The 27460-nt window shown below is 57.2% G+C and overlaps 2 protein-coding genes across 11 annotated transcripts in view; one reads left to right on the top strand and one right to left on the bottom strand.

Moving 5' to 3' along the window:
* Positions 1-26988, bottom strand: part of MGAT3 (beta-1,4-mannosyl-glycoprotein 4-beta-N-acetylglucosaminyltransferase) — a 34744-nt gene extending 7756 nt beyond the window's left edge. Inside the window, exons 1-2 of one of the 5 annotated variants that reach the window (XM_054543480.2) lie at positions 26877-26988; positions 11756-11856 (exon numbers count right to left, since the gene is read on the bottom strand). The gene's annotated coding sequence lies outside the window, so the exon portion shown is untranslated. Of the gene's footprint in view, positions 1-6707; positions 6913-7095; positions 7185-11755; positions 14135-26876 lie in introns of those variants that run through there. The other 4 variants (XM_024240230.3, XM_054543478.2, XM_054543479.2 and 1 more) reach the window with 4 other exon arrangements.
* LOC129052669 (uncharacterized) lies at positions 5586-14759 on the top strand. Of its 6 annotated transcripts, none has more exons than XM_054543482.2 (4): positions 5682-6445; positions 8505-8573; positions 14096-14321; positions 14414-14759. In XM_054543482.2, the coding sequence occupies exons 2-4, from the start codon at positions 8516-8518 to the stop codon at positions 14757-14759; spliced, it is 630 nt and encodes a 209-aa protein (XP_054399457.2). In that variant the 5' UTR covers positions 5682-6445; positions 8505-8515. The 6 variants fall into 6 exon arrangements, 2 of the variants coding, with proteins under 2 accessions (XP_054399457.2, XP_054399456.2); XM_054543481.2 differs by lacking the exon at positions 5682-6445 and adding an exon at positions 7074-7986; XR_008517772.2 differs by lacking the exons at positions 14096-14321; positions 14414-14759 and adding an exon at positions 6932-7986 and having other exon boundaries at positions 5586-6445; positions 8505-9264.
* Positions 26989-27460: the final 472 nt, after the last annotated feature.

The raw sequence follows: 27460 nt of genomic DNA, 5'->3' as shown, positions 1-27460 counted from the left end.
TACCACTGTACTCCAGCCTAGGCAACTGAGTGAGACTCTGTCTCAAAAAACAAACAAACAGAAAAAACAAGGCTCCTAATCATTCTGAACCTTAGTTTCTCCATCTGTGAAATGGGCACAGAGTTCCTGGCATGCAGCATGTGCTCAATAAGCTCTTGTTCCTTTCAATGCTCAAGGCTGGATGCCCCCAATTTAATTTTCTCCAAGCCACATGGTCATAAGGCACAGAAGCACAACACGATTGATCTAGAAATTTTAAGGACCATCTCCTCCAACTCTTTCATTTTATAGAGGAGGAAACCAGGACCTAGGGGCCTTCAGGGACCTGCTCAAAGTCACAACAGAGCTGGAGTGTGAACCGGGCAGCTGGGCTCCTGCACCAGGTGCCCCTCATGGCCTCAGCTTGCGAGGAGTCCTGAGCAGGCTGGTAAGAAGCAGTCGAGCTGCTGATCCCAACAATCAGGGCAGCGCTTGCCCCATTTGAGCTCAGATATCCCTCCTCCAGTAAACGCCTGCCCCCCTGGAGCTGCCCACACAGAGTTGGCACAGCTGACTGCAGGCAGGCAGAACAATCTGAGGTAGGGGCCTGACCTCTGCTAAATGTCCCAGGGCAGAGCTGGGGCTGTTCGCCACTGGCGTTTGGAAGGAGGGGCTGCTCCTTGATAACATTTTGAAGTGGGTCTTCTGCACTTCATTCTCCATTTGGGATTCCAGCCCTTGTCTGGCAAAGTGAGACCAGTTGGGCTGGACCAGCAGGGTGAGAAAAAGGGGCTAGGAGTTCCTGCTGCGGCCAGGACCAGGCAAAAGGCAACACTGCAGCCGGGGTTAGCATGGCGGAAGCTTCCAGAGCAATCTACTCTTGGGGTTTCAGGACTTGGAAAGGCAGCCTGGATCCTTCTGATGGGCTATTTTTCTTTTTAATTTTTTAATTTCTTTTTTTTTTTTTTTGAGACGGAGTTTTGCTCTTGTTGCCCAGACTGGTGCGCAATGGTGCAATCTCGGCTCACTGCAATCTCTGCCTCAAGCAATTCTCCTGCCTTAGCCTCCTGAGTAGCTGGGATTACAGACATGCACCACCACACCAGCTAATTTTGTATCTTTAGTAGAGTTGGGGTTTCACGATGTCGGTCAGGCTCGTCTCAAACTCCTGACCTCAGGTGATCTGCCCGCCTTGGCCTCCCAGAGTGCTGGGATTATGCAGGTGTGGGCCACTGTGCCTGGCCTTAGTGGGCTATTTTTCTGTACTTGGGACCTGCCTCTGTGAGGGACACTCTAAGTTACACAACTGGTGTAAGCTATGTGGCAGGCATGGTCTGGGGCTGCCATTCAGACTCTAAATCCCCTGGCAGCACGAACAAAGGCTTTAGCAAAGCAAGGTAAGAGGAACTCAGAGAGGCAAGGAAACAGCCTGCTTGGCGTAAAGGGCCTCCGTGGACCTGCTGAGGTCAGACTGACCCAGCTGCCCCTTGGCTGGCTTTCAGGATCTAGTTACTCACAGCCAGCTGTGCCCTTCTGAGCACGGACTCACCAGTGCTTGGGAGCTCCCCTCTCAGTCACTGGAGCCTTCAGGGCAGGGCCCCTTAATAAGGCCTCAGTCTGGGTTGCTGCTGAGAATCAAGGATCTGAGCATGTTTCCCTCATCACTCAGGCTGCTAGGAGGCTCAGAAGCACACAGTGGTCAGCCCAGAGCATGTCAACAGCACCTCACAGACAGCATTTTCTTGGACTCCTTCACTTGCAGCTGCCCGCATAGTTTCAATCCTTTTCAGCTCAATTCCTTTTTGTCTTTTCATTTTTTTATTGAGACAGCATATAAATAAAATGGAATAAATAAGCACTGGCACTCAGGGTCTCATTTAAATCTCTCAGGCACTCTGCTAGGTTATTTAAACTGCCGTGTTTTAACAGATGGAGAAAACGAGACTCAGAAAGATGGCAAGACTTTCCCCAAAGGACATCATTAAGGAGATGGCTGAGTCAGGACTTGAATGTAAGTTCTGGTTCTCAAGCCAGTGCCTCTCTCCCTCATGACAGCTGAGACCACCAGATCCCTCTGTAGTGCAGGTGGCCCAGCTGTGGGCTAAAGCCACAGAACCAAACTGGGCCCCAGTTGGTAGCATTTCAGCTTCCATTACAAAGCTTCATCAAAGCTGGGCACAGTGGCTCATGCCTCTGGAATCTCTGCACTTTGGGAGGCCAAGGTGGGCAGATTGCTGGAGTCTGGGAGTTCAAGACCAGCTTGGGCAACATGGCTAAACCCCGTCTCTACAAAAAAAAATATATATATATTAGCAGTGCCTACTTTCTAGCAGTGCCAGGCATGTAGAACTACTACGTGCCTGTAGTTCTAGCTACTTGGGAAGCTGAGGTGGAAAGACTGCTCGAGCCCTGCAGGCCAAGGCTGCAGTGAGCTGAGAGATCGCAGTTCTGCACTCAGCCTGGGCAGGGGAGTGAGACTTTTATCTCAAAAGCAAAAATAACAAAGCATTGACAAACTATCAGGTGTAACAGTAAAACTATCACTGAGGCTGACACACCAGACACTGTCCTAAGCTTGTTACACATGTGACTGTACTGAATCCTCCTCCCAACACGAAGCAGGTACCCTTGTATAAGGAAACCGAGGCCAGGGAGATGTCACTTGCACAGCGTTGCACAATAGAAGGATCATACTGGATCCTATAGGGTCAATCACGGGGTTGTATCCAGTGGTAAAGCTGTCCTGAGCCCCTTCCAGCTGCCAACTTCAACCCAAGTAGACTGACAAGGCCCCTGAGGAGTCCACCTGTGACCAGTGAAGACAACCCAGTGGATGGTGCAGCCCCTGGGGCATTTGATCCATACAACATGCCACAGGGTGCTCACCCAACCCACGTCACTCATTCACTCAGCAACGATTTTGCCAGAACCCCATGTGCCAGGCACCTCGGTGGGTACTGGGAACATGGGGAGACAGGACGGACCAAAATCCCTGCCCTCAGGGAGCCTGCTCAGCACGCAGCAGGGTAGGGAGCCTGTGTAAACTACAAACACACGAGTCAGCTCAGAAAACTGTGCGCCCAAAGAGGCTGTGCTCCGGAGAAAGACAAAGTGGGTAACGGGCAGGAGCGAGTGCGTCATGTGTCCAGTGATGAATGGAGTGGGCAGGGCAGGCTCACCGAGGAGGCGATGTGAGCAGACTCCACGCGGGAGAGGGCGCCCGGGAAGAATGTTCCAGGCGGAAGGCACAACCAGTGCCCTGGCAGGAGTGTATGTGCGCCAGTGAAGAACAAACAGCAAGGAGGGTGGAATGGAGCAAGTGAGGGGACATGGGGGGCAGAGAACAAACTCAGATCACAGGGCCTGGAGCCATGGTTAGAAATGTGGCTTTCACTGGAGGATTCAGAGAAGGGACGCCATGGCCTGACCTTGGTGTGAATGGCTCACTTTGGCTGCTCTGTTGAAAATGAGTGGGCGCTTCAAGGGCAGGGCAGGAGAAGCCAGGAGGCCACAGTGAACTGCCCAGGTGAGTCAGGGTGGCTTCCACCAGGGTGTAGGGTGTAGAGTGTGCTCAGATTCTGCTGGATTTGCTGAAGAGCTGGATGTGAGCAAGGCAGCAAGCTGGGTAGCCCCAGGCACTGGAAGAATGGACCAGCCCCTTGACTGGGGTGGAGGAGGCTGGCCCTATCTGGCAGACCTGGGGCTTGCAGCCAGCATCTGTCTCTGCAGGGCCTAGCCCTAACCACTACTTCTCCTCCTGCAGACAGCAACAGTGAGGCTGGGCGTGAAGGACATGGCCAAGGTCAAACACTGGCTAGCAGCAGGTCCTGGGCTAACCTTTGTCTCTAGATCCAAACCTCAGGTCCTTTCTGCAGCATGCTGTCTAGAAGCTTCACCTGAGGGATGGGCGGGGTGGGATATGCTTTATGTCTGTGGTCCCCTGGTGGCCTCAAGGCACTGTGGGGGACATCGTCCAGCCCACTGTCCCACTCCCACTCACTTCCCTGGATGTACGTGGCTTGAGGTCCTCCAGCAGCTCAGGAAGCCAGGAGGGTCACTGTGGTTAGGACCTACCTGGAGAATAAGGTTAGCTGAGCAAGGGCTTGGGGCCTTCCCTGGGCTGGGCGCCCTCTGTAACCCACGCAGGCAGCTCTCTGAGGACAAAACCCCTCTCCAGCTCCTTCCCACCACCAAGGCTAATCTCCGTTAGCGCAGATGCCATACTCTGGCCCTTACGCAGTTTGTTAAAATTCACCTAGTATTTCTCAGATGCCTGCTCTGTGCCAAGATAGCCTCCCTGGAACCAAAGCACCTGCCTCTGCCCCAAGCCAGAGCCCGTCCCGAACTCTCCCAACCTCCCCCAGCTCCTCATCATCATCGACGTTCCTATAGTCACTATGAACAAAGCAGGTCACCTGACCTCTCTCAGCCTCAACTCCTCCATGTATAAAATGGGTATCATTACCTCTGCCCTGCTTATGTCAAGTGAGAATCAGAGAGACCTATCCACAGCCCCAGCCCCAGTCAACACTAGGCTCATTTTCCCCTAGATGTCTGTCTTCCCAGCTGGCATATAAGCTCCCTGGAGCAGGGAATGTACACAGCCGGTGCTCAGTGAGACCACCCTGCACTGTCCTGGACCTCCACAATGCCCTCACCATCACTTCCACGTGCTCGGACTCCTCAGTTCAAATCCCAGCTCTGCCACTCCTATCTGTGTGGCCTTGTGCAGGTTAACCACTTTTCTGTACCTCTGTTTTCCCATCGATGAGATGCCTAGCACACAGTAAGCACTCAATGATAAGTGCTAGCTCTTCTCTCTATTATTATTCCCCAGCCTAGCAGAGAAGAGAAAGAGTGAGCCTTTGGGTGGGGACACACCAGAAGCAGAGGCTTGGAGGTGACTCCCTGGCAGGGCCTCAGCCTAGGTGGGTGCTGTCCTATCTGAGGGCAACAGGGAGCAAAACCTAAACCTGCTGTGGGGAGGCGCCAGGGGCTGGGAAGCCACGCCTCTTGAGACTCCAAGAAAAGGGGGGCTTGAAGCTCCATCCCCACCCCGCTGCCAGACACCCTGTAAGTTGCGCCCAGCTCCAGGGGCCTGTGCCTTTTAAAATTTTTTTAGACAGGGTTTTGTCTTTCTTTGTTACCCAGGCAGGTTGGAGCACAGTGGGGTGGCCAAGGCTCACTGCAGCCACAAACTCCTGGGTTCAAGTGATCCTCCCACCTCAGCCTCCTAAGTAGCTGGGACCACAGGTGTGTGCCACCACTCGGCTGATTTTTTAAACATTTTTTTGTAGAGAGGAGGTCTCCCTACATTGCCAAACTGATCTCGACCTCCTGGGCTCAAGTGATACCTTGGCCCCCCAGGGGTTGGGATTGCAAGCGTGGGCCACCGCCTCTGGCCGGGCCTGGGTCTGTTGGGATAGGTGGTAGAGCATGGGCCAGGTGCTTCCTGGCAGCCAGGTGATCCTGGAAGAGGGAGGCCGAGGCCGACCCAGGATGGCAGCAGGCAGGCCTCAGGCAGTGGCCATGGCCCGGAGGGTCTGAGCTGGACAGATTTCCTTCTTTCCCTCCCTCTTCCCACTTCTTGTGCCATTTTTCTCTAGCTCTGCTTGGAAGCCTGACGGGCTGTGAGGGAGAGAAGCTGATGAGCCCAAACTCCATGACCCAGCCATGACCTCACAGTCAGGACTCAGGTGGAGCCCAGCCAAGGGGCTTCTGGCCAGGGAGAAGGGAGGTGCTCCCTGGAGGCCACTGGCTGTGATGGTGGGAGCTGGCCAGGCAGGTAGCAGCCTCCCAGGCACAGACTCACACTGACAGCTGTCACTTGGTGAAGGGCAGCTCCTGTGGAGCTCTCCGTGGTCCTGAGCTTGCCTGAGCTGGCCAGAGTCCTAGCTCAGTCCCCAGGGTGCCCTTGGCTGGCCTCACCCTGGCCCCTGCCACCCTCCTCCATGGTTCAGATGGCTCATGTCTTAACAGCCACTTCCCCGTCCACCACCCTCTGGCCCCTTCTCCGCCTGCACCTCAACACCTGATGTCTGGTGTCTTCAGCTGGGGGACAGCCACTGGGCACTCAACTCCTCCAACTGGGAGAAGGGGCCAGCTGTCACGTGTCCAGCAGTAGGCAGACCCAACACCCAATGGGCACTCAGGGCATCCCTGGAATGTCCATGAGGGGCATTTTGGAGGATGCCAGAAACAACCTCAGTCTCCACTTCTGGGCAGGAAGTAGCCCATCCACTGCCCCCAGCCCTGGTACACCTCGGGGTGGACCCGCACTACCTCTCCAGGAGTTAGTTCATCTGCATGAAAGGGCTTCGCGCTGAAGCCCGTCTCCCTGTGCTCACCTTCCACCCGGCCTGGTCCTGCCCCATGTGACCTGAGGGCTCTACCACCTCCAAAAGGAAGGCAGGAGGCACATCTTTGCAGCAATCCCTGCCATGTACAGCAGCTCCCGGGACACAAGGTAGGCCAGTGGCCGCAATGGCCAGATCTGAACACTGCTTGTGGCCTTGGCAAGTCATTCTGCCTCCTCGTGCCTCAGTTTCTCCCTCCATGATACGGAGGTATAACCGTTTCTATCTCACAGGGTTGTTGTGAGAGTTGAGTTAATCCCTGCAAAAAGCTAGGGACCATGCCTAAGCACACAACAGATGCTCAGGACACACCGGCTCCACTGTTACTGGAAGTCTGGAGGATTTGGTTTGAATCCCAGTGCCATGACTTACTTGCTGTGTGCCCTTTGGCAAGTTACTTAGCCTCTCTGGTCCTCAGTCTTCTCTAATCTAAAAGTAAGATGTCACCCTCTGTTTTGCAGTCCTGTGGGAGACCTGGCTGAGCCATGGTGTCAAAGCATTCTGCATGGAGCCTGGCCATTGGCAGAGGTTCTATAAATCCATGGTTTTTTTTTCTTTCTTTCCATTTGGGTTTCCTGCTGGACGACCAAATACAGATGACCCCCTGAATATGCCAGGCCTTGCTCCTGACCAGCTTTATTACCTTTAAGAAAGGTAACAAAGACACCTTTGTTAAGGTACAAAGGGAGGTGGGCCAATTGGGAGGCTGCTTAACCCTGACTGGCACCCTCAGCCTGCAGGGCCTTTCTCAGTAACTCACCAGGCATTCAGGACCTAAGGCCAGAATCTGGGGAATCCGGCCCAACTGAGGCCTGCAGACTCCTCTCCTGGGTCCAGAGGGCCTGCGAGTAAGAATTTGGTCCAAGGCTTCACCCCAGGCCAGTGCCTCTGCATGTCCACTCCCACGGGCCGCCCATTCCAATCCCTTTGGGCTGCTAGAAGTTCTTCCTTCTGTTGACCTTCATCAGTTTCCCTGGAGCTTCTGCTACTGGTTCCTTCCCTGGGGTATGGCAGAGGGAGTCGGCATCTCAGGGGTCAGAAGACAGTGAGCACCTCCCCTGGACTCTGAGACTAAATGCAGCTGGAGGTTTCAGGATCCCACATGGGGAGACAGGTAGAGGCGGTGGCTGCAGAACATGGCCGATCCTGGAGTCCCGGTGAGACTGGAGAAACAACTGCTGCTCTGCTGTCCTCCCCTCTCATCATCTGACTCAATCCTTTGACTGACACCCATCCACAGGGACGCCTACACAAAATGGTCACTCTGCAGTCGACGTATCTTCCCAGCTACTGGTGGTCATCGGGGACGCAGCTATGTGTGTCTCCATTTTGCAGATGAGGACATGGAGGCCTCAAGAGGTTAAGTGACTTGCTCAGCCACACACAGCTGATGGGAATGAAACAGATGGAAACTGAGACTCCCCAAGCTGACAGGCGGACTACAGATCTGGGGGTTCTGCTCCAGGCTCAACACAAGTGGCCTGGGCGAGGGAGAGCCTGGTAGACCATGACACCCAGCATTGGGGAATTCTGCTTCCCTAGCAGGCTCAGAGGGAAGAAGTCTGCTTCAGGGGCCAGGCCTGGTCAAAGACTCCATCTTCCCTGGATGGCCAGAGTCAAATCCTTGCAAACCCCATTCACCATGGAGCAGGTGAGACAGCTTCTGCTATGCCCACCCATGGATGAAGAAACTAGGCCAAGAGAGGAGAGACAGAGCTACAAGGGGAGCAGTTCTTAGATTAGGCAGGCAGGGTTCAGGGAAGACAGGGTGCCCAGGCCACCAGAATACCCACGAGAGTCTGGGCCTCACGGAGTCAGCCCCACTCTCTGCTGGCTCAGCTCCAGGGTGGAGGCCTTGCCAAAGGCTCAGCCCAAGACCCATCCCAGGAGCCCTTTCCATGGCAACCCCACCCCTCCCCCACCTCCAGTCCCTGTGCACCACTCTCTCCTCTCCAAACCCATCCCCATCAGCTGATCCCAGCTCCCTGCAGGCTGCCTGAGGACTTTCCCACGGAGTGGCCGGCAAGTGCCTGGGAAAGTTGGTTCCCAAAGCTGGGATCTACCCCTGCTAGGACTCCGCCCCTCTTGCACTGGTCACTGGTCCATTCAGGACATCAGCTCCTCATCCCCAGAGGCTCATTCCATAATGTTTTTGTTTTTGTTTTTTAGAGCCGAGACCTATGTTACCCAGGCTGGATGTGAATTCCTGGACTCAAGCAATCCTCCCATCTCAGCCTCGTGAGTAGTTGGGACAAGTCTCACACCACCATACCCAGCTTAATTTCATTTGAATTTTAATAGCTGCATGCTCTAGTGGTTCCTACATTAGACTGTGCAGTTTAGACTGAATGGGGAGGGCAGGAGGCAGGGAGTCAACCGGGTCCACCTCGCCAGCACTGCTGGAGAGATGGGGCTGCACTGAGGGAGGACCCTCATGGGGACAGTCACGGAGCTGGAGCAAGGGAGCATCCCAGGCCGCCAAGCCTGAGAGATGGCCCGTGATGAAGGGGAGGGCCAAGGTCTTGGCTGAGAGGGGCTCATAGAGCATTGGTTAACTACAGGAGGGAGGAATACAGCTCTGGGGGGCTGCCTGACACCAGGGTACAGGGGCATTAGGCAGGTGATTGGCAGAAGGTGACCTCGGGAGGGGAGGTGGGCTAAAGGTGGGCCTCAGGGCCCGATACACAGATGTACAGACACATCCCATGGACTGGTCCCATGGGCACTGAGGACAGCTGTTTCCCAGCCAGGTCCCTGGAACTCCCCTCCAGGTGCCCCGGGACCTGAGAGAGAGGTGGAGTGAAGGGGGAGAGAAAACAAAGCCCAGGGACTCGCCCCCAAAAAACACAATCAAGAAGATGCTCCCAGCTTTTCAATTTCAGACACTGAGTTCCTCGCAAGATTTTGTTTGAAGGAAAGCTTCTATAGTAAAAAAAAAAAAAAAAAAAAAAAAATAACAGCCTGGCAAGCCCTGCTGTGAATTCATCCCTCACTCCACACCGGCAGGGAGATGGAGGCCCTGAGGAGGGGGGGATTGGTGGAGGCCGCACCACAAGTAGAACCCAGGCCTCTCTGACTCCAGGAAGGCAGGGGCGCTGGGCTGGGGCTTTTCCATCTTGGATCTTCAGCCCCCAGTCCAGGCAGAGAGGGACCTTATCAGGGAGCAGAGGGTGGATGTCCCACCCAGGGCTAGTGGTGCATGTGCCCATTTCAGGAGGGCCCGAGGGCTCTGACTGCCTCTTACACACAAAGCCTTGAATGGAGAGATGTAAACTTGGCCTGGGGGAACAGGCCAGGCCAGAAGTGGGCAGTGGCTCCTGCCCGAAGCACCCAGAGCAAATATTCAGTGAATGTTTGGGATTAGCCAGAGGAATGAGTACTGCTGGCAGCATTTCAGGCACAGGGCTCTTTATCTCTCAGGGAGAGGGCCACCCTCATGAAGAAAGTCCCCTCTGCAGGGCCACACACAACCACGGACCTGCTGTGTGCAGAGCCAGGAGGCAGTGGGAGCCCGTGAGGGCTGGGCCAGTGTGCAGGGAAGGTGCTCGGGGCTGTGAGAGGGTTGGGGGTGGTGTGAAGACTGTAGCACTACTGGCCTTGCTTCATTCCACCCCTACAGGCCTCAAACACTGGCAAGTGACAGCAGCAGAGTCCACACCCACCTGCGGCCTTAGGGCTTCTCAGAGTTTCAGGGGCAAAGTCCAGGCTGCTGCCTTCAGCCTTGCCCAAGGCAAGGGCCCCTCTCACCCCCACTGCCATCAGGACCCCATGGGCCTGCCATTTTCAGGTCACAGGGCTCTCCAGCTCTGGTAGATGATCGGATCCGCTGCCCAGGAAAGCTGCATCTGCCCATCCTGCCAACCTCCTAAGCCCCTCTCACCAGCCTGAAACCATGTGAGCACCCCGGTGGCACACTGCAAGGCCAGGCTGAAATTATGTTTCCCAGAGCCCAGAGTTCCCTGAAAAGCCAAGGGGACCCAGGGCAGCCCTTCCCACCACTACCCAACTCCAACAGGAACGGGTCACCCTGGACAGTGCACCGTGTCTGGGTCTCCTGCAGCTTAAAGGACGCTCAAGGTTCAAAAAGTCAGGAAACCTCCAAGGTGAGGCCCAGACTCCAGTGTCTGGGTCTCCTGCAGCTTAAAGGACGCTCAAGGTTCAAAAAGTCAGGAAACCTCCAAGGTGAGGCCCAGACTCCAGGAGGCTCCGGAGGCCCTGGCTACTGACCCACACTGCAGACCCCTGCCCTGATCTACCCTGGAGCTGGCACTCCACATCCATCTGCCCCCTGCCCACACCGTGCCGGCCCACCTCCATCCAGGCTGCCCTCCTTGTCCATCCACCCTCCTCACCTTAACTTCCATCCCCTCACCCCCATTATTTTCCCCTAGCCCCGATCACCCGGAACTTGGAGACAAGCAAGGGAGGGGTCCCATGCCACCTGCACCACCTCCTTGGGGAGTTTGTTTGCTGCTCTCTGCCTGATCCTGGCCTCCAGCTAGCCTGGCCTGGCCACAGGCCCAGAGATCCCCAAGCCCCTGTGTCCACAGCTTCCCCTTGCCAGCCTGTAATCATGTAGGGGGTGCTATAGTCTGAAAAACGTGTCCCCCAACGTTCACATGTAGGAAATTTAATCCCCAGTGCAGCGGTGTTGAGAGGGGTGGACTTTAAGAGGTGATTAGGCCGTAAGGGCTCCACCCTCGTGGAGGAATTTGTGCTGTTATTGTAGGAGTGGGTTAGTTATTGTTCCTGATAACAGCATGGGCTCAAAGTGGGTTAGTTATGTGTTCCTGATAACTGCATGGGGTCAGCCCTGCCCCTCTCCATGTGTGGATACTTCTGCCCTTCTGCCATGGGATGACGCAGCATGAGGGCCCTCGCCATATGCTAGCTCCTCAACCCTGGACTTCCCAGCCTCTAGATCCGTGAGAAAGTTCTGCTATTTACAGACTACCCAGTCTCAGGTATTCTGTGATAGCAGCACACACAGGACTAAGAGGGGGAATGAGAGGACAGCACATCTGAGGCCTCCCCCAGAGCCGCCCTCTGACGGGGCTGTGCTCAGTATCTTAGCTGTTCTCTAACCTCATGTGGACATCTGCCTCCCACTGCTGTTTCACAGAGGAGAAAACCAAAGTTCAGTGAGTCAAACTGACAAGCCCTGGCCCTCCCTGTGAGTGACATGCATCCAACCCTCCCCTGTGGCCCACACTCCCCAAGACTCCAGCCCGCATTGCAGCTGCCTGACCCCTGCCTGGGCCCCTCCCAGCCATTGCCACCTCCTTCCCCTCACCGGCCCATACCTGCCTTGAGGCACAGTGTCTAGTCCTCTCTGCCTGGCTTTCAAGGCTTTATGGCAGCAGTTTCCTCCCTAGAGGCTGAGCCCAGGTGTCAGTTAGATGACTGCAGGAGGAACTGACCTTGTCCCGCCAGATGCTGGCCCTGCCCTCCATCTGGGCTGGTTTCCTGGCTCCACCTCTTTCCAGCTAGGTCACCTCACGTCTCCAGCCTCAGTCTCCTCCTTTGTAAAACAGGTAACCAGGCAGCAATGAGAGGCAGCCCCACCCTCCCAGAGCCACTCCTAGGTGCCAGGTGCTTGAGGAGGTAGGGACACTGTGGTTTTACAGGTGGAGAGCCTGTCAGGGCCAAGCGTTCAGTAAAAAGCAGGTCCATCTCTTGTGAGCCTCGCCTTGCTCCCTCTCTGTGTGGGAGGGTTCCCGAGAACTGCACCCTGACTCCCAGAGGGGCTGCTGGACATTCTCAGTGGGACGAGGATAGGGAACCAAGAACACCATATGCATGGAAGGGCTCAGAAATACACTCTCGGCACGGCGGGACCCCAAGTCTCTGACAAAGTACCGGGCAGGGACAGGGCGGGGGTCAGGGAGCCTGAACCCACACTGCCTCTCCTGCAAGGGGGCTCAGGAGTCCACAGCCTTTTGGAGGGAGTTGGGTCTCTCTGGGAGTGGGGGCAGAGGCTGGATTCTGCCCAGAGGAGACGGCCAGACAGCTATTGTACTGCTGGCTCCAAGCCCAAGGGTCCACCCTTAGCAAGGCATTCATTCCCCAGTGTGGAGAACACCCCTCTTGAGGGTGAAGACAGAAATCACACCCTCTCCTGGAAGGAGGCTGAGTCCAGAGCTTTGAGCATTCCTGCTGCCGGCGAGCTTTATACAAAAAGCCCCACCCTCCAATACCTTGCCCTCTAGGGACTCCTCCCTCTTCCTAGCCCTTGCCTTCCCTGGGGGGCTGCCCTCAGCCCAGCCTGCTCAGGAGTTCCCCCACGCTATCCCCTAAGCCTGGAGAGGAATTTCCTGTTTGCTTGTCTTGCTCGCTCGGGGTGGTGGCTGACCGCAGACAACAGCGCAATAGCATCCAGTGAAAGAATGAGTGAATGAGTACCGTGTCGCCCTGCCCCTCTGCCCCTGTGCCTCGTGTCTCTGTCTGCCAGATTGTGTGGCACCTGCCCTGGAGGGCTGCCGAAAGGCCCTCATGGGAAGAATAGAACCGATGCCCTGTGTGGTGTCAGGGACAGGGGGACTCCCAAGGGCACAGGGGCCTTGCCATCTCTGCCGAGGAAGGCCGGCAGGGACTGATGGCCGGAAGGGCGGGGGTAGGAGTGGGGGCTGGGAGGGCGAAGGAAGGAGGAACGGAGAGGAGGTTGGAGTGGGGTGAAGGCAGTGGGAAGGGGCTGCTCAAGCCTGTAATTATTAATTGGGCAGATGATTAATTATTAACAAAGCTTCAGGTTAGAGGAAGGAAGGAACACAGCTTCTTCTAATTCATCAATAGGCCCCTGTTGCCAGCCCCTCCGCAAACGCTTAAGAGCTTCCGTGCTTACGGGACCCACTGAGGCCAGTGGGATAAATCCTCGAGACCCCCGTACTTCGGGCTTTCAGCTCCCTACCCACCTCCCAGCCCACTCAGCCTTACAGGCCCGAACAAACTGCCCCAGCCCATCTGGACAAGAGAAGGGAAGGAGGCAGCTCTGCCCTGCCCTGGCTTCCAAGGTCAGAACGCCCCTGCCTCCACCCCCAGGGCTCCCAGAGATGTGGTGCCTCCCAGACAGAGGGGCAGCCAGCGCCTTTGGTCTGAAGGGGGGTGGCCATCGTGAGATAACAGAGGCCCAGGAAAAGCCGGGCAGGAGGGGCTGGGCTGAGTGCTTCTGCCTCTGTGAGAGGGCTCTCCTGGACCCTGGGCTGTCCTGGGTGCCCACCCCCAATCTCTCAGGAGTCAGCGTGGGGCGGGGGCTGCTTTGGGGCCGTAGCTCTCTGAAGTCTAGACTCAAAAGGGGCTGGATTCAAATCCTGCCCCTTCCAAACCCTCCTCCGTGATCTTGGGCAGGTCACTGAATACCCTGGGCCTCGTGCCTCTATCAGCAATGTGAGGCCATCCCAACCCCGAGGGGATTAAAACGGATAACATCCAGAGTCTTGACATAGGCCAGTCCTCTGAGCTGGGTGCGGCCTCACCACATGCCCGGCAGAGGGGCAGCAAGGCCTGCAGGCCCCGTTCCCCCAAATGCTCCCAGGATGGACCTCTCTCTGCCTCCTCTGCCACCCCGAGGTCCTCACTAGCTTCCCTCCTGCCTCTGCAGCAGCCAGAGTCACCACAAATTCCCCATCAGGCCACATCTCCCTGCTCAAGCCCTCCCATGGCCCCGTCACACTAAGAATTAAAACCCCAACTCCTCTGCGTGCCATGGACCCTGGCCATCTGATGCCTGCATTTCTGCTGACCTTGCCTCCCTTGTCCCCCAGGCTCCAGCCACACTCCCCACCTTCCTGTCTCCTACACTCTTCAGGTGTGGCCCCATTCCAGGGTCCTCGCACCGGCTGATCCCTCCGCCTGGAACGCCCTTCCTCAGCTCCCTGCATGCTCTGATGTCACGCATCAGACAGGGGCCCCTGAGCAGCTGGCTGAAGTGCTGCCCCTGCCCGCAAACCCTCTCTCCAGGCCGTCCCCCCAGCGCTCATCCCCGCAGAGGTGATCCCGCTTTGTTGTTTACATCTGCCCCGCCCTCACCCTGCTGGGGAAGCCACAGGAGAGCAGGGTCACCACTGTTCCCCACCCCCCAGGACAAAGTCTGCCCTGGAGCAGGCACTGCAGGGACAGCTGCTGGATGACATGGAACAGTCCAAAGACGCAGGAGCCCAGATGAGAAGCAGCAACAGACTTGGAGGGACAAATATCCTCTGGTTTGGGGGTGCAGGCCCAGCCTGCGAGTTCCCACACCTGACAGGCGCTCCTCCCCTGCCCAGTGGCTCCAGAGAAAGCCCCTGCTCTGCTGAGTTCAGCGCCGCCCTGCCCTGCAGCCCCGGCAGTGCCAGCCCCTCCCGCCCAGGCTCGCCATCCTCTGGTGACAACATACAAAGGGCCACTTCAGTACAGAGCCTCAGCTCCATCTCCAGCCTGGCGGGCTGAGCAGAGCCTGAGTACGGGGAAATGGAAGGGAGGGCGCGCCCTGCCCTTCCCCGTCCTCTGGGGCCTTCTCTAGCATTGGGGACTTTGTCCCAGACGTTGCACCCCGGGTGGCAGTGGAGGGATTGTTGGCTGGCAGAGGCTCTCACGCACCGGGTGGCAGGTGGAGGTCTGGTCCAAGAGTCCTAGGCAGTGGGAGTGGATGCTGTTCCCCCGGCACCCACCCATGGGTACAGGGCAGCAGGTGGTGGGCACGCTTGCATGCTCAGGCGGCCCGGTGCCAGATGGAGTGAGGGACAGCGAGGTGCAGACCTGGTGGGAACGATCTGGGCTGGGCAGCAAGGAGGGCAGTGGGCATGGGCTTTGGGTCACACCAGGCCTGGCTTTCTGGCCTGAGACCCTCTGTGGCAAACGAGGTGAAACTCAAATCGCCATCCCAACAACCTGAGCTAGTAACCTGTGACTCAAGCCTGGCACCAAGGGACTGACGCTCCGATGACGACGTTCCCAACACTCCCCCTTCTGGGCCCCTCCCCACCCACCACCAAGGCAGTCAGTCCCACTGCCCGCACTTCCCAAATCTGGGCCTCTCCCCACCCACCTTCCCCCTTCTGGGCCCCTCCCCACCCACCACCAAGGAAGTCAGTCCCACTGCCCGCACTTCCCAAATCTCCCAACCCCGAGCCTACCGCTCACTGGAATGGCAGCAGCTTCCTCAATGGGCCCCCAACCCAGCCCCCATGAGCCAAGTGAAAGCCACATCTGATGCTGCCCCTCCCAGTTTGGAACTGCTGCCCTCAGGAGAAAGTCCAAGTCCCTCAAGGAGGCACAGAAGTTTCTGTGTAATCTCACCCTTCAATCTCCGTGCCTGCTCCTGGAGGATTCGGCTGAGCTGCACTTCTCCAGGCCTCCCTGACCCCGGCCTACTCCCCAGAACCCCTTGTCCCACACAAGGTCTGTGCTGTCTGACGCCCCTGGGTCCCCAGCCTCAAGCACTGAGCCCCACACAAAAAAGGTGCTCACCTTCAGTTTGTTGAACGAATAAGTGACCACCCCAAATCCACACACCCACACCTTCCAGTCAATGCTGCAGGGCTCTCAGGCCTGTCTGGGGCTCACACAAGTGGCCCACGGTCCTAGTCCTGCCTGCTTTGCCAACTTGGGCTTGTCACACCCCAATGAGGCAGCTTAGCTACGTGAATCCTAAGGGCCCCTTCCAACGGGATACCGGTGGCAGAGGGGAGATACAGGAAATGACTGGAGCCTTCACGGCCAGGAGGAGTTATGGGAAGACGGTGGGAAAGGAAGAGCGGCTCAGCAGTTAGGATCCTCCCTGCCAGCATCTGAACCGCAGCTCACGGCTGTGTGTTCACTGCCTCATGCCTGGTGCTGCAGGTGCGCTGCTAAGTGACGGAATGGGCTTGAACGTGGCTCTGCCACCGTGGAGACCTGGGGAAGTGACAAGGCCGCATCTGCCTGCAGACTGCAGCTCCTGGGCAGGAGGGTGGCAGCGTTGCCCCTGGGATCTGGGAACCTGAGCATCAGTTAGCTTCCTGCTGGTGGTGGTCCTGACAGAGCAAGCGCACAGCTGGCTGGGGCTCTGGGCACCCAGGGAGCCTGCCCTCGGTTGGAACAAGGCACCCTGTCTCTTCTCCTCTCCCAATTACTCTCTGTCCACCTCTGCTTGGAGAGGGGATGTGCCCAGGGTCAGGAACCCAGGAGGCTATGAGGGGGTCCTCATCCCAGCCCAGCTTAGCAGAGCTGCCAGTGTGCCCACTGCAGCTCATCGAGGTGAGGGTGGCAGCCTCCAAGCTCCATGTTCTGGAAGACCCACATTCTAGGTTTGCTGCTCCAGGTTTCCTCCTCTAAGTTCCAGATTCCAGGTTCTCTGTCTGCATCTGGAGGTTCTACCTCTTTTTTTTTTTTTTTTTTTGAGACCGAGCCGAGATTGCCATTGCACTCTAGCCTGGGTGACAGATCCAGACTCCGTCTGAAAGAAAAGAATAAAAAGAAAAGAAAAGAAGAGGGGAGGGGAGGGGAGGGGAGGGGAGGGAAGAGAAGGAAGCAAGCTAGGTCTCCATCACAGGTCCCGTGTCGTGTCCACATGTCTCCTCTTTGGGACACTGTACTTCGTATTTTCTTCGCAGTGCCCAGCAACAAGACTCCTGCCCACTCCTACCTTCTTAGCCTCATCACCCTTTGGGGCTCTTGAGAGCAGCGGAACCAAAGAGACAGGGCTTCTTGCACTCCCAAAGCGAGAAGGCCCAGTCCAGCTTTCCTAGGCCTGGGATGCCCCCAGGGCCGCAGAGGGGATCCCAAAGCACACCCCAGCCAGGCAGAAATTCCCTTCGCCACCCCTTTCCCATCTCTCCAGGATGCTGCCCCAACCCCCTGCCCTTCACCCTCTGCACCAGCTCTCACTGCAATGGCTCCACAAGACAGGTGCTTCCCAAGGGCAAAGACTTCATGTCAGGGCCTGGCACCTGCTTGGTGGGCACTCTGTCAATGCTCGCTGAATGAATTAACCAGGAATGCACAAGGTGCGTAGAGGACTGCGTAGCCTAAGAGACGCTAGTTTATATGTGATGGAGAGGTTCATGCTGTGTGCATACACATGTAGCGTGCACAAAACACATGCAAGCAAACTGCAAGCCGTCCACCCTGGTGTCAGCAGAGCTGTGCCCCTGCCACCTAGCTCAGTCACCGGCGCACAATAGGCACTTAGGGAGTAACTGCTGAAAGAACGGATGGACAGATGAGTGCTCTGTACCGGGAACAAAGTGTACTGGGTACAGAGTCAGAAGCCGGGAGAGAAACAGAAACTGACCCCACCCAGGATCAAGGCTCAGATGCAATGACAAATAACGCTACCACTAGGCAGAACTTGACCCGTGTGTAGGAGGATAGTGGGAAAAGCACTTGGAGGCCGGGGTCAGTAACAACATCAGCCAACAGGGATGACCACGCCCACTGGGCTTCAGCATGGAGGTGAAATAAGCAGCCCTGGCTCCTGCCCTGTGGGCACCTCTGTCTGGGAGGGGCAGGAGGGGCTTCCTAAGGAGGGGGGGCTCTGGCAGCAGCTGGGCTGGAGGGGGGCAGGCTCTTCAGGAGGGCAGGGGACCAGTATCAGCAAAGACCGGGAAGTAGGAAGGTGAGGCTCACATACAGAGTATGACAATTGCCCAAGAGGCTGGAGCATAGGGGACACAGGGGAAGAAAGAGGCTGGACCAGCCCCGGAGGAAGGAGGTCAGAGGTGTTTGGACAAAATTCTCAGAGCACTGCATTCCAGGAGCTCCAGGCCTGGGCTCCCATGACCCAATTTCCAGGAATTAGAGCAACACAGGCCTCCTGCTGCAGATTCACTTGCTCTGGTGGAAGTGCCTGGTGCTAGGCAAGCCCCATGGTGAGACCCCACAGCCGGTCACTGCCCGCAAGTGGTGGCCCCAGAATCAGACCAAGCAGGAGCCGGCTGTCTCTGGGGCTCCTTTTCTTCCCACTGTTAGAATACAACTGCATTTTTCTGGTTTAAAGGCTTATCCATTCTAGAACATCAGGAAAGCACAGAGAAAGAAGCAGGGCAGTGTCCCCACCATCCTGCCACCCGTGGGCCTGGCTGGCTTCTGACCGGGCCTTCCTCGCAGGCCTTTCTCTTCCCCATGCACCTTTCGCTGGAACCAACATCAACATGGGTTTCTGTCACCTTCGGGCAGTGCGCATTTTGCTCTATCAGGCTTTTTTTTTTTCTTTTTTTTTTTTTTTTTTAAGACGGAGTCTCACTCTGTCACCCAGGTTGGAGTGCAGTGGCACAATCTCAGCTCACTGCAACCTCTGCCGCCCAGGTTCAAGCGAGTCTCCTGCCTCAGCCTCCCGAGTAGCTGAGATTACATGCACCCGCCACCATGCCCGGCTAATTTTTGTATTTTTAGTAGAGACGGGGCTTCACCATGCTAACCAGGCTGGTGTTGAACACCTGACCTCTGGTGATCCACCCTCGTCGGCCTCCCAAAGTGCTGGAGTTTTTTTGCATGATTTCATTTTCATATCTCAGAAACCATGGGCCACAGTGCCAAAATAAACCTCATTTCACTATATGGAAATTGAGTGCTAAGCAGGGGAAGTGGTTCGCGCGTGTCTAGTGTCTGCAGTAGAACCTGCCTGACGGGTGAGGGACCTGATGAGTTTGTGCAGCGTTCTACAATTAACAAAGCATATTACACACATGGTTTCACTGAATGCCCACAGTGAGTTGGAGGGTATGGCCCTATTTTTCACTTGTGCCCATATCCCAAGGGAAAACCTTCCGAGGGGTGTAGCTGAGCCCAGGGTATCAGCCCAGAGAGGCCACGTGGCCAGCTGAACCCACCCATTTTTGCAGAGGGAACCTTAACGTCTGGGGCCCTGGGAAACTTGCCCAGAGTGCCTCAGAGAGCTGAGGATCCCCTGTGTGGTGTGAAGGAGGAGACACCAGGCCCATGTGGGACTGCACCCCTCCCTCTTCCCCTACCCCCAGTTCAGAGCATTTATCAGCAGGAACCAGGTCAGATGCCGGAGTAGATGAGCAGGAGCTGGGGAGAGCAAAGTGCTCTGGGCTCAGGGCTGAGCTCTGGTCCGGGAGTGGAGAAAGATAAAGCCTGACAGAGGCCGAGCGTGGTGGCTCATGGCTATAATCCCAGTACTTTGGGAGGCCGAGGCAGGCGGATCACAAGGTCAGGAGATCGAGACCATCCTGGCTAACATGGTGAAACCCCGTCTCTACTAAAAATACGAAAAAAAAAAATTAGCCAGGTGTGGTGGCAGGTGCCTGTAGTCCCAGCTACTTGGGAGGCTGAGGCAGGAGAATGGCATGAACCTGGGAGGCGGAGCTTACAGTGAGCCGAGATCATGCCACTGCACTCCAGCCTGGGCAACAGAGCAAGACTCTGTCTCAAAAAGAAAAAAAAAAAGAAAGAAAGAAATATGTATCAGGCCAGGCTCAGAGGCTCACACCTGTAATCTCAGCACTTTGGGAGGCGGAGGCAGGTGGATCACTTGAGGTCAGGAGTTCGAGACCAGCCTGGCCAACATGATGAAACCCCGTCTCTACTAAAAATACAAAAATTAGCCAGGTGTGGTGGTGGGCACCTGTAATCCCAGCTACTTGGGAGGGCTGAGGCAGGAGAATCGCTTGAACCCAGGAGGCAGAGGTTGCAGTGAGCTGAGATCGTGCCATTGCACTCCAGCCTGGGCGACACAGTGAGACTCTGTCTCAAAAAAAAGACAAGAAATATGCATCAAATGCCTTCTACGTGCCACGCACAGAGCCAGGCCCTAGTGCATGCCCGGTGCCAGCCCGGGGGCCCAACCCATCCCCGGTCACCTGCAGCTCTCCCTGTGCCCCTCTCCTGCGGCAGCCACCATCACTCACCCACCACAATTTGCCACAACCACGTGCCAGGCCCCAGGTAGCAAGATGAGGACTCACCACGAGAGATTTGCCCAGTGCATTAGGCAAGCTCTGGGCATCATGCCCTGCCTGGGACTTGCTTCCAGGAAGAGGCAGAGGCAGCAAGTGCTAGGATGAAAGCATGGCGGGGGCAGTGGGGCAGGGTTGAGCGTGGTGTATGAAGAGCTAGTGGGGCAGAGGCTACCAACACAGGCGGGGGCTCGGTCACAGGATCTGGGTTACAAGGGTTGGGGATTGGGAAATCTAATAGCCACTACAGATGCCAGGGAGCTGTAACTGGCTCTTGGAGTGCACAGGCCTCTGTATCCTCAGGGCAGCATTTTTTATTTTTTTTTAATTTTCGAGATAGGGTCTTGCTCTGTCGCTCAGGCTGGAGAGTGGGGGTGCAATCTCAGCTCACTGCAGCCTTGACCTCCTGGGCTCAAGTGATCTTCCCTCTCAACCTTCCAAGTAGATGAGGCTATAGGCGTTTGCCACCATACCTGCCTAATTTTTTCTTAATTTTTTGTAGAGACAGGGTCCCACTATGTTGCCCAGACTGGTCTCGGACTCCTGGACTCAATGAATCCTCCTGCCTCAGCCTCCCAAAGTACTAGGATTACTTCGGGAGTCCAAGTCAGTATTTTTTAAACTGTGGGCTTCCAGCCCTCCCGTTGTGAGATGCTGACTCAGCAGGGCTGGCTAGGGTCTGGCAAACAGGTACTTTATGCAGGCCGCCCAGGTGACATTGAGCAGGCCTTCCAGAGACAGGGCCCAGGACAGTGGCAGAAGGAGGGCCTTGAAGGGGAAGCCTGGAGGCCAAGAGGCTAAGTGATGGCTGTCTCAGGGCTCCAAGCCTCAGGGAGCAGGCCCTGCTGGGAGCCTACAGGAGAGAAGGAACAGGTCTGGGTGACCAAGGGAGCCTGCTCTCTGAGGGTCCTATAGGCTGGACACAATCCTAGCCCTGCCACTTCCCGGCTGTGGGCCCCCAACTCTGGGTACCCTCAAAGTGCCAAACAGGGATGATAACAGTGCTTGCCTCTCAGCAAGTTAGAGACATCTCTGGGAGAATGCACAGAAAGTGGTTGGTTGGCCGTGGGCCCAGCACATAGTAAGTGCTTGATAAAGAGCAGCAAATTATGATGACCCGGAGGCCAAGGTGGGGAGGACAACCGTGGGAGCCATCCACCACCAGACCTGCCAGCCAGAGTCCCAGAACCCACTCGGGCCGGCCTCCCTCACTTAGAACCCTGTCTCTGGGCTGTTCCTTTTGGGAAGTTCCTGGCATGCCCAGAGAGGGCAGCCGGAGGGCAGGCTCTGAGGTCCTGGCACGTGCACAGGTCTGTCTCCCTGGCCTGGCCCTCACCCACCCCTCTCAAGGGATTCCCACTTTGGTAAGAACCAAAGTTTCGAGCCAAATAAGTTCATAAACAATACGGTAATTAGGTGTGTGAATGATTTCCATTGTTTCAATTTTATTTTTATAGAAAAGATGAAAATAAGTGAGCCAAAAGGGGGAATTCCATTTCAGGCAGCCCAAGGAGAAGTACGTGACGAGTCGGTTAACTTCCTGACTTATGGGCAAGGCCGTGGATCCCCTTGTCAGCTCCATGCTGTGAGAGGGGGTTCCTGGCCTGCTTCCAGCCCATGGGCAGCTCCACCCCTTCCCGAAGCCTCACTGTCCCCTTCCTGGCGGTGGGGACAATAGCCCCTCCCAAGCAGGTCCCTGTACCCTCCCTCTGTAGTGTGAGGCTGCCCTCTGGAGGGTCAGTCCCTTCCATCAGGGATGGAGAAGGAGTAATAAGCAGGACAGCAAGGCTGCTCACCTGGGCTGAGAATCATTCATTCATTCATTCATTCATTCATCCATTCATCCACCCATCTGCACATTTAACTGAGGGCCTCCTCAGTACCTGTGTCACTGAAAGTCTATCAGGAACACCTAACAAACACCCCAAAGACACGGGCGTGATGCTCTGGGAGCTGACAGCAAGAACACCAGGAAGCATGCGGGCTTCCCTGAGCCAGAGATGCTGCAGCTAAGATGTAAAGAGTGGGTCAGTGCAGGCTGGGCGTGGTGGCTCAGGCCTGTAATCCCAGCACTTTGGGAGGCCGACGCAGGCGGATCACAAGGTCAGGAGATCGAGACCATCTGGCCCACATGGTGAAACCCCATCTCTACTAAAAATACAAAAATTAGCTGGGCATGGTGGCACGTGCCTATACTCCCAACTGCTCGGGAGGCTGAGGGAGGAGAATCGCTTGAACCAGGGAGTCGGAGGTTGCAGTGAGCCAAGATCGCACCACTGCACTCCAGCCTGGTGACAGAGTGAGACTCTTCTCAAAAAAAAAAAAAAAAAAAAAAGAGTGGGTCAGTGTGAACAAGAGACTGCACCTCGATTTCCCCATCTGTAGAGGGGATTATCCCGGAACCTCTGTCACTGGCTGCCATAGGAACACAACACATGTTGGCTATTGATATTTTTATGGGCAGGAACGTGTACATGGGAGGGGCTGTAGCGTCGGGGGAAGAGCAGGAGGGGAGAAGGGTCTGACTTGGGTTGTGGGGCTGGTGTCACAGAGGAACAGGGTCATGAGGAAGCTTTTGATGGACAACAGAGTTACAGGGGACAGTGAATGGAAGAGGAATTCAAGTCGAGGGAACAGCACAGCAAGGGAATGGAACATGAGATTTGGGACCTGCTTGGGCCACATCTCCGAGCTCTCATTGGCTTAAGCTTGGGGCCCATTCTGTGCAGAACACCAAAGCCAGGCCAAGGTGGAGAGGAGCCCCTGGAAAGAGGGGCTAGAGCAAGTGTGCATCAGGGTCAGGGGTGCAAAGGGTCTCAGGACGGGGAGGACATCAGGAGCTCTCCGTTCCATCAAGCCTCACCCCAGGGCTGGTGCAGGGTGGCCCCTCACCTCCAGCCCTCCCACGCCTCCCCCTGAAAGCCCTTCTCACCTACAGTATCGCCCACAGCTCCTAAATCTAGCTGACCAACACTCTCTGCATCCTTTCCTCCTCATTCAACCATCATCTATTAAGCACCCACTGAATGCCTGGGGACTAAAGCTGGCACGTACCAGCTCCCATTATGACACTCTTGTTAGGCCATGGGCGGCTTAAAATCAGCCATATGGGGAGGATTTACACCACGGCAATCGGCCAACTCATCAGGGGTTTGTTTCCCAGAGAGCCAGTTGCCAGCCTACAATTGCCCCAGGTTGGAGCAATGGATCCGGAAAGGCAGGCCCCTGGGCAGGGGGACTCAGTCAGAAAAGGAAGACATCAGGAACACGTAAACAACACATCTCGGAGAGCAGGTGGTGTAGTCTCCGAGAAGGCAGGGGTGAATCGGGAGACTCGTTCTGGAAGGGAGCAGTAAATGGCCACTGGAAACTATGCCAAGCTGTTCAAATAGTAACAGTGCACCCCACCCCCATTTTATTTATTTATTCTGAGATGGAGTCTCACTCTGTTGCTCAGGCTGGAGTGCAGTGGCGCAATCTCAACTCACTGGAGCCTCTGCCTCCAGGTTCAAGCGATTCTCTTGCCTCAGCCTCCCAAGTAGCTGGGATTATAGGTGCCCGCCACCATGCCCAGCTAATTTTTGTATTTTTAGTAGAGACGGGGTTTCACCATGTTGGCCATGCTGTTCTCGAACTCCTGACCTCAGGTGATCCACCCACCTCGGCCTCCCAAAGTGCTGGGATTATAGGCGTGGGCCACCGCGCCTCGCCTCAGCGCCATTTTAGACACAAGAAAACCGAGGCACAGAGATGCACAGTCACCAGCCCACAGTCACACAGTGAGAGAGGCAGGGCCGGGATTTGAACCGGACCACTAGATCTGGAATCCCTACTTTTAGTGACTCTTTCCTTGCCCCCAAGCAGCCAGCAGAGGGCTAGGCGGAGCATCGGTGCCCAGGGGTATCTGCTCCCCAACGGATTCGAATCTCCTCAGGGCAAGGCCTATGTCCTCTCTGTCCAGCACAGTAAATTATTACCCCTACCTGAGGACATTCTGTTCCAAGACCTGGTCCCCACATGGAGGGCCTGGAGGTGGCTAAGATGAGGGGCTGCATCACTGTACTCTGGGGAGCAAAGAGGCTCTGGCTCTTAGGGAGCACAGCAGGATACCCTGAATGCCTTGGCTGGGCAGGTGGGTTCCCACGAGGCCAAGAGGGGCTGTCTTTGCAGACCACCCTGCCTCTGGCCACTCCTCACCGCTTATGTAGTCTCTTCCCAGAATTGCACGAGGACCACGCAGTTCTCCCACCCTCAGCTCTCTGCCGTTCACATCCAGCCCAGCCCTCTCATGATTCTCATGGCCGCTGCCCAGTGAAGCTGGCCTGGCCCACCAGCTGGCATCGGCATCCTCGTTTTCCAGGTAATAATACCTCAGCCAGCTATCTCTTGAGTGCTGCTCAGGTGCCAGGCACCCTGTGTGCATCCTCTCATTCAATCCTCTCTGCAACTCATTCCACAATCAAATTCTCCCCCATTTGATCACACCTGGAATCCGAGCACTTTGGGAGATAGAGGCAGGAGGATCACTTGAGCCCAGGAGTTCAAGACCAGCCTGGCCAACGTAGCAAAACTTTATCTCTATTAAAAACTTTTTAAAAAATTAGCAGGGTATGTTGGCTTACGCCTGTAGTCCTAGCTACCCAGGAGGTTGAGGCAGAAGGATCCCTTGAGCCCAGGAGGTCGAGGTTGCTGTGAGCTATGATCACACCACTGCACTCCAACTTGGATGACAGAGTGAGATCCTGTCTCAAAACAAAAACAAAAACAAAACCTCCCCATTTCACAGATGTGGAAACCGAGGCTCACAAAGCTGACTTCCTGAGGTGGTCCAGTTACTACAGAAAAAGAAATCATCAGGGTTAGGCGAGGTGGCTCATGCCTGTAATCCCAGCACTTTAGGAGACCGAGGTGGGTGGATCACTTGAGGTCAGGAGTTCGAGACCAGCCTGGCCAACTTGGTGAAACCCCATCTCTACTAAAAATACAAAAATTAGCCGGGTGTGGTGTCAGGCGCCTGTAATCCCAGCTACTCGGGAGGCTGAGGTGGGACAATCGCTTGAACCCAGGAGGTGGAGGTTGCAGTGAGCCAAGATGGCACCACTGCACTCCAGCCTGGGCGACAGAGTGAGGATCCACCTCAGAAAAAAAAAAGAAAAGAAAAAGGAATCACCAGTGTGCCTCAAGTACTCAAGTAGCCCTGACCACACCAAGGGCACCAGGCGACCCTTAGAATGGGTCTGAGCCAGCGGCATCCCCCCAGCCAGGTCTTGGCTCCCTGCCGTCCTCAGGACCAAGTGCCAGCTCCCTGCTGTGCCCTCCCACCTCACCTCCACCTGGCCTCCCTGCCCAGCCTCTCCCCCGTCTTCATCTCACTTCTTCCAGGGGGCACCCACAGTGCCTGACTGTCCCCACTGCCACCTCTCAACACACGCCAGGCACTCACACCTCTGAGCCTTTGCTCATGCCATTCCCTTGGCCCACAACGCCCTTCCCACCTTTCTCTACCCAGAGATCTCTGGCAGCTTCCTGTCATCATCTCTTCCAGTAAGCTCTCTCTTTCTCCTGGGCTGGGACCCCTCTTTCAAACTTTCCTAGGACCCAGAGCGGCTCCCCTTAGCACTTCTTAGACTGAAAACCCCCTCAGAGCTGCAGCTCCTGGGGGTGGGGGCTCTCCACTCCATCCTTCTGCTGGGCTCCATGTCTGGATCTTTCATAACTGCTCCCCCTCCCCAAGTGACACGCCAGTGCTCATAACTCCCCCATCAAGGAGAATGTGGACTGGTGTGTCCCAGGAATGAGGTGGGGGACCAGGGAGGAATCCCACTGGGGTGGTATGTCTGCCCATACCCCATCAGAGGCCTTCAGGGGCGTCTTCCGGGGCTGGGGGTCATCCGACCTCAGACCACTAGGTCTGGCCGCGCGGCATCCCTTCCTGCTGCACCCCAGCTCGGGCACCCCACCATACACACACCCAGGCGCACTCCCCTCCCCACTCCCGGTTCCAGAACTCACTATTTGCAGATATTTATAGCGCCCTCCCTCAGCCAGGTTCCCTCCCCCGCCCTGAGCAGAGCAGAGCAGTGCAAGGAGCCGGGGGCCCCCACCCCGGTAAAAGGCCGGGGGCCCTCTCCACATTTGCCTCTGCTTGGTCCCCAGGGGTAGCTATGGCCGCAGCCCCCGCACCCGCCCAGCCCCCGAGTGCGCCTGGGCCTCTGCTGCCGCCGCCGCAGTCCGGGGTCGGGGGTGGGGAAGGCGGGCTCGGAGGCTTCCCACCCCAGCCCCGCGCCGCGCCGGAGGTTGTGGGGGCGCCGCGCCGGAGGCTGGGGGCGCCGCGCACAAAGCAGGGCTCGAGCCCCGCGCCTCGAGGACGTCCCCCACCCGGCCGTAGGAGGGGGTCGGGCGCCGAGGCTCTGCCCTCCGGGGACCGGCGAGCTCTGAGGAGCGGCGGGTGGGGGGAGGGGGCCCGCGCCGAGCGGCTTCCCCGGCATCCCGCCCCCACCGCGGCCCCCGGGCCCCCAGCCCCAGTGCGCCCGCGCCCGCCCCCTAAGGTCACGCTCGGGGAGGGGGCCGCGGAGCCGGGCGGGGGGCGCCGAGCGCAGCGCGGGAGGGCGGGCAGCGCGGGGATAGAGGGGCCGCGGTGCCCCCCAGGACGTCGGGGTCAACTCACCCATCGCCCGCTGGGTCTCAGCAACGGCGGCAGCAGCGGCGGCGGCGGCTCCGCGGCCCCCGGGGTCCCCGGCGGGGAGATGCTGGCGTCCGCCGCAGCCTCTCGCCCCATCCCGGGCTCCGGCGGCAGCGGCTGCGGCGGGCGCCCGGCATCGCAGGCAGCGCGGCCCCGGCCCGGCCCCGATCCCCTCCCCCCACCCCCACTTCCACCCCGTCCCGGGGGCCCGGCGCGGCCGCTCGGCTGCACCCCGGGGCGGCGGCGGGGGCCCGGCGAGCGGACGGGCGCGGGGGAGGGACCGCGGCGGGCGCGCGGGGGGCGCGGAGGCGAGGCCGAGCGCGGCGCGCAGGGGGTGCCCGCTCCCGCCGGCTCAAGCGGCTCCGGCCCCCACCCCGCCCCCACCGCAACCCCCTCCCCTCCCCCGCCAGCCGGGCTCCGCCGCCGCGCCGGGCCGGGGGCGCCTCGCACCGCAGACTCCGGCCGCCGCCGCCCCGCTCCGCCCGCGCGTGCTGGATCGAGTGTGTGCGTGTGCGAGCGAGTGTGTGTGAGTGCGAGTGTGCGCGCGCCCCTCCTGTGACTGTGCGTGC

The sequence above is a fragment of the Pongo abelii genome, chromosome 23 (genome assembly GCF_028885655.2).
Source record: "Pongo abelii isolate AG06213 chromosome 23, NHGRI_mPonAbe1-v2.0_pri, whole genome shotgun sequence".
NCBI lineage: Eukaryota > Metazoa > Chordata > Mammalia > Primates > Hominidae > Pongo > Pongo abelii.
The sequence above is the reverse complement of the archived record's forward strand: the minus strand, read 5'-3'. Positions and strand labels throughout refer to the sequence as shown.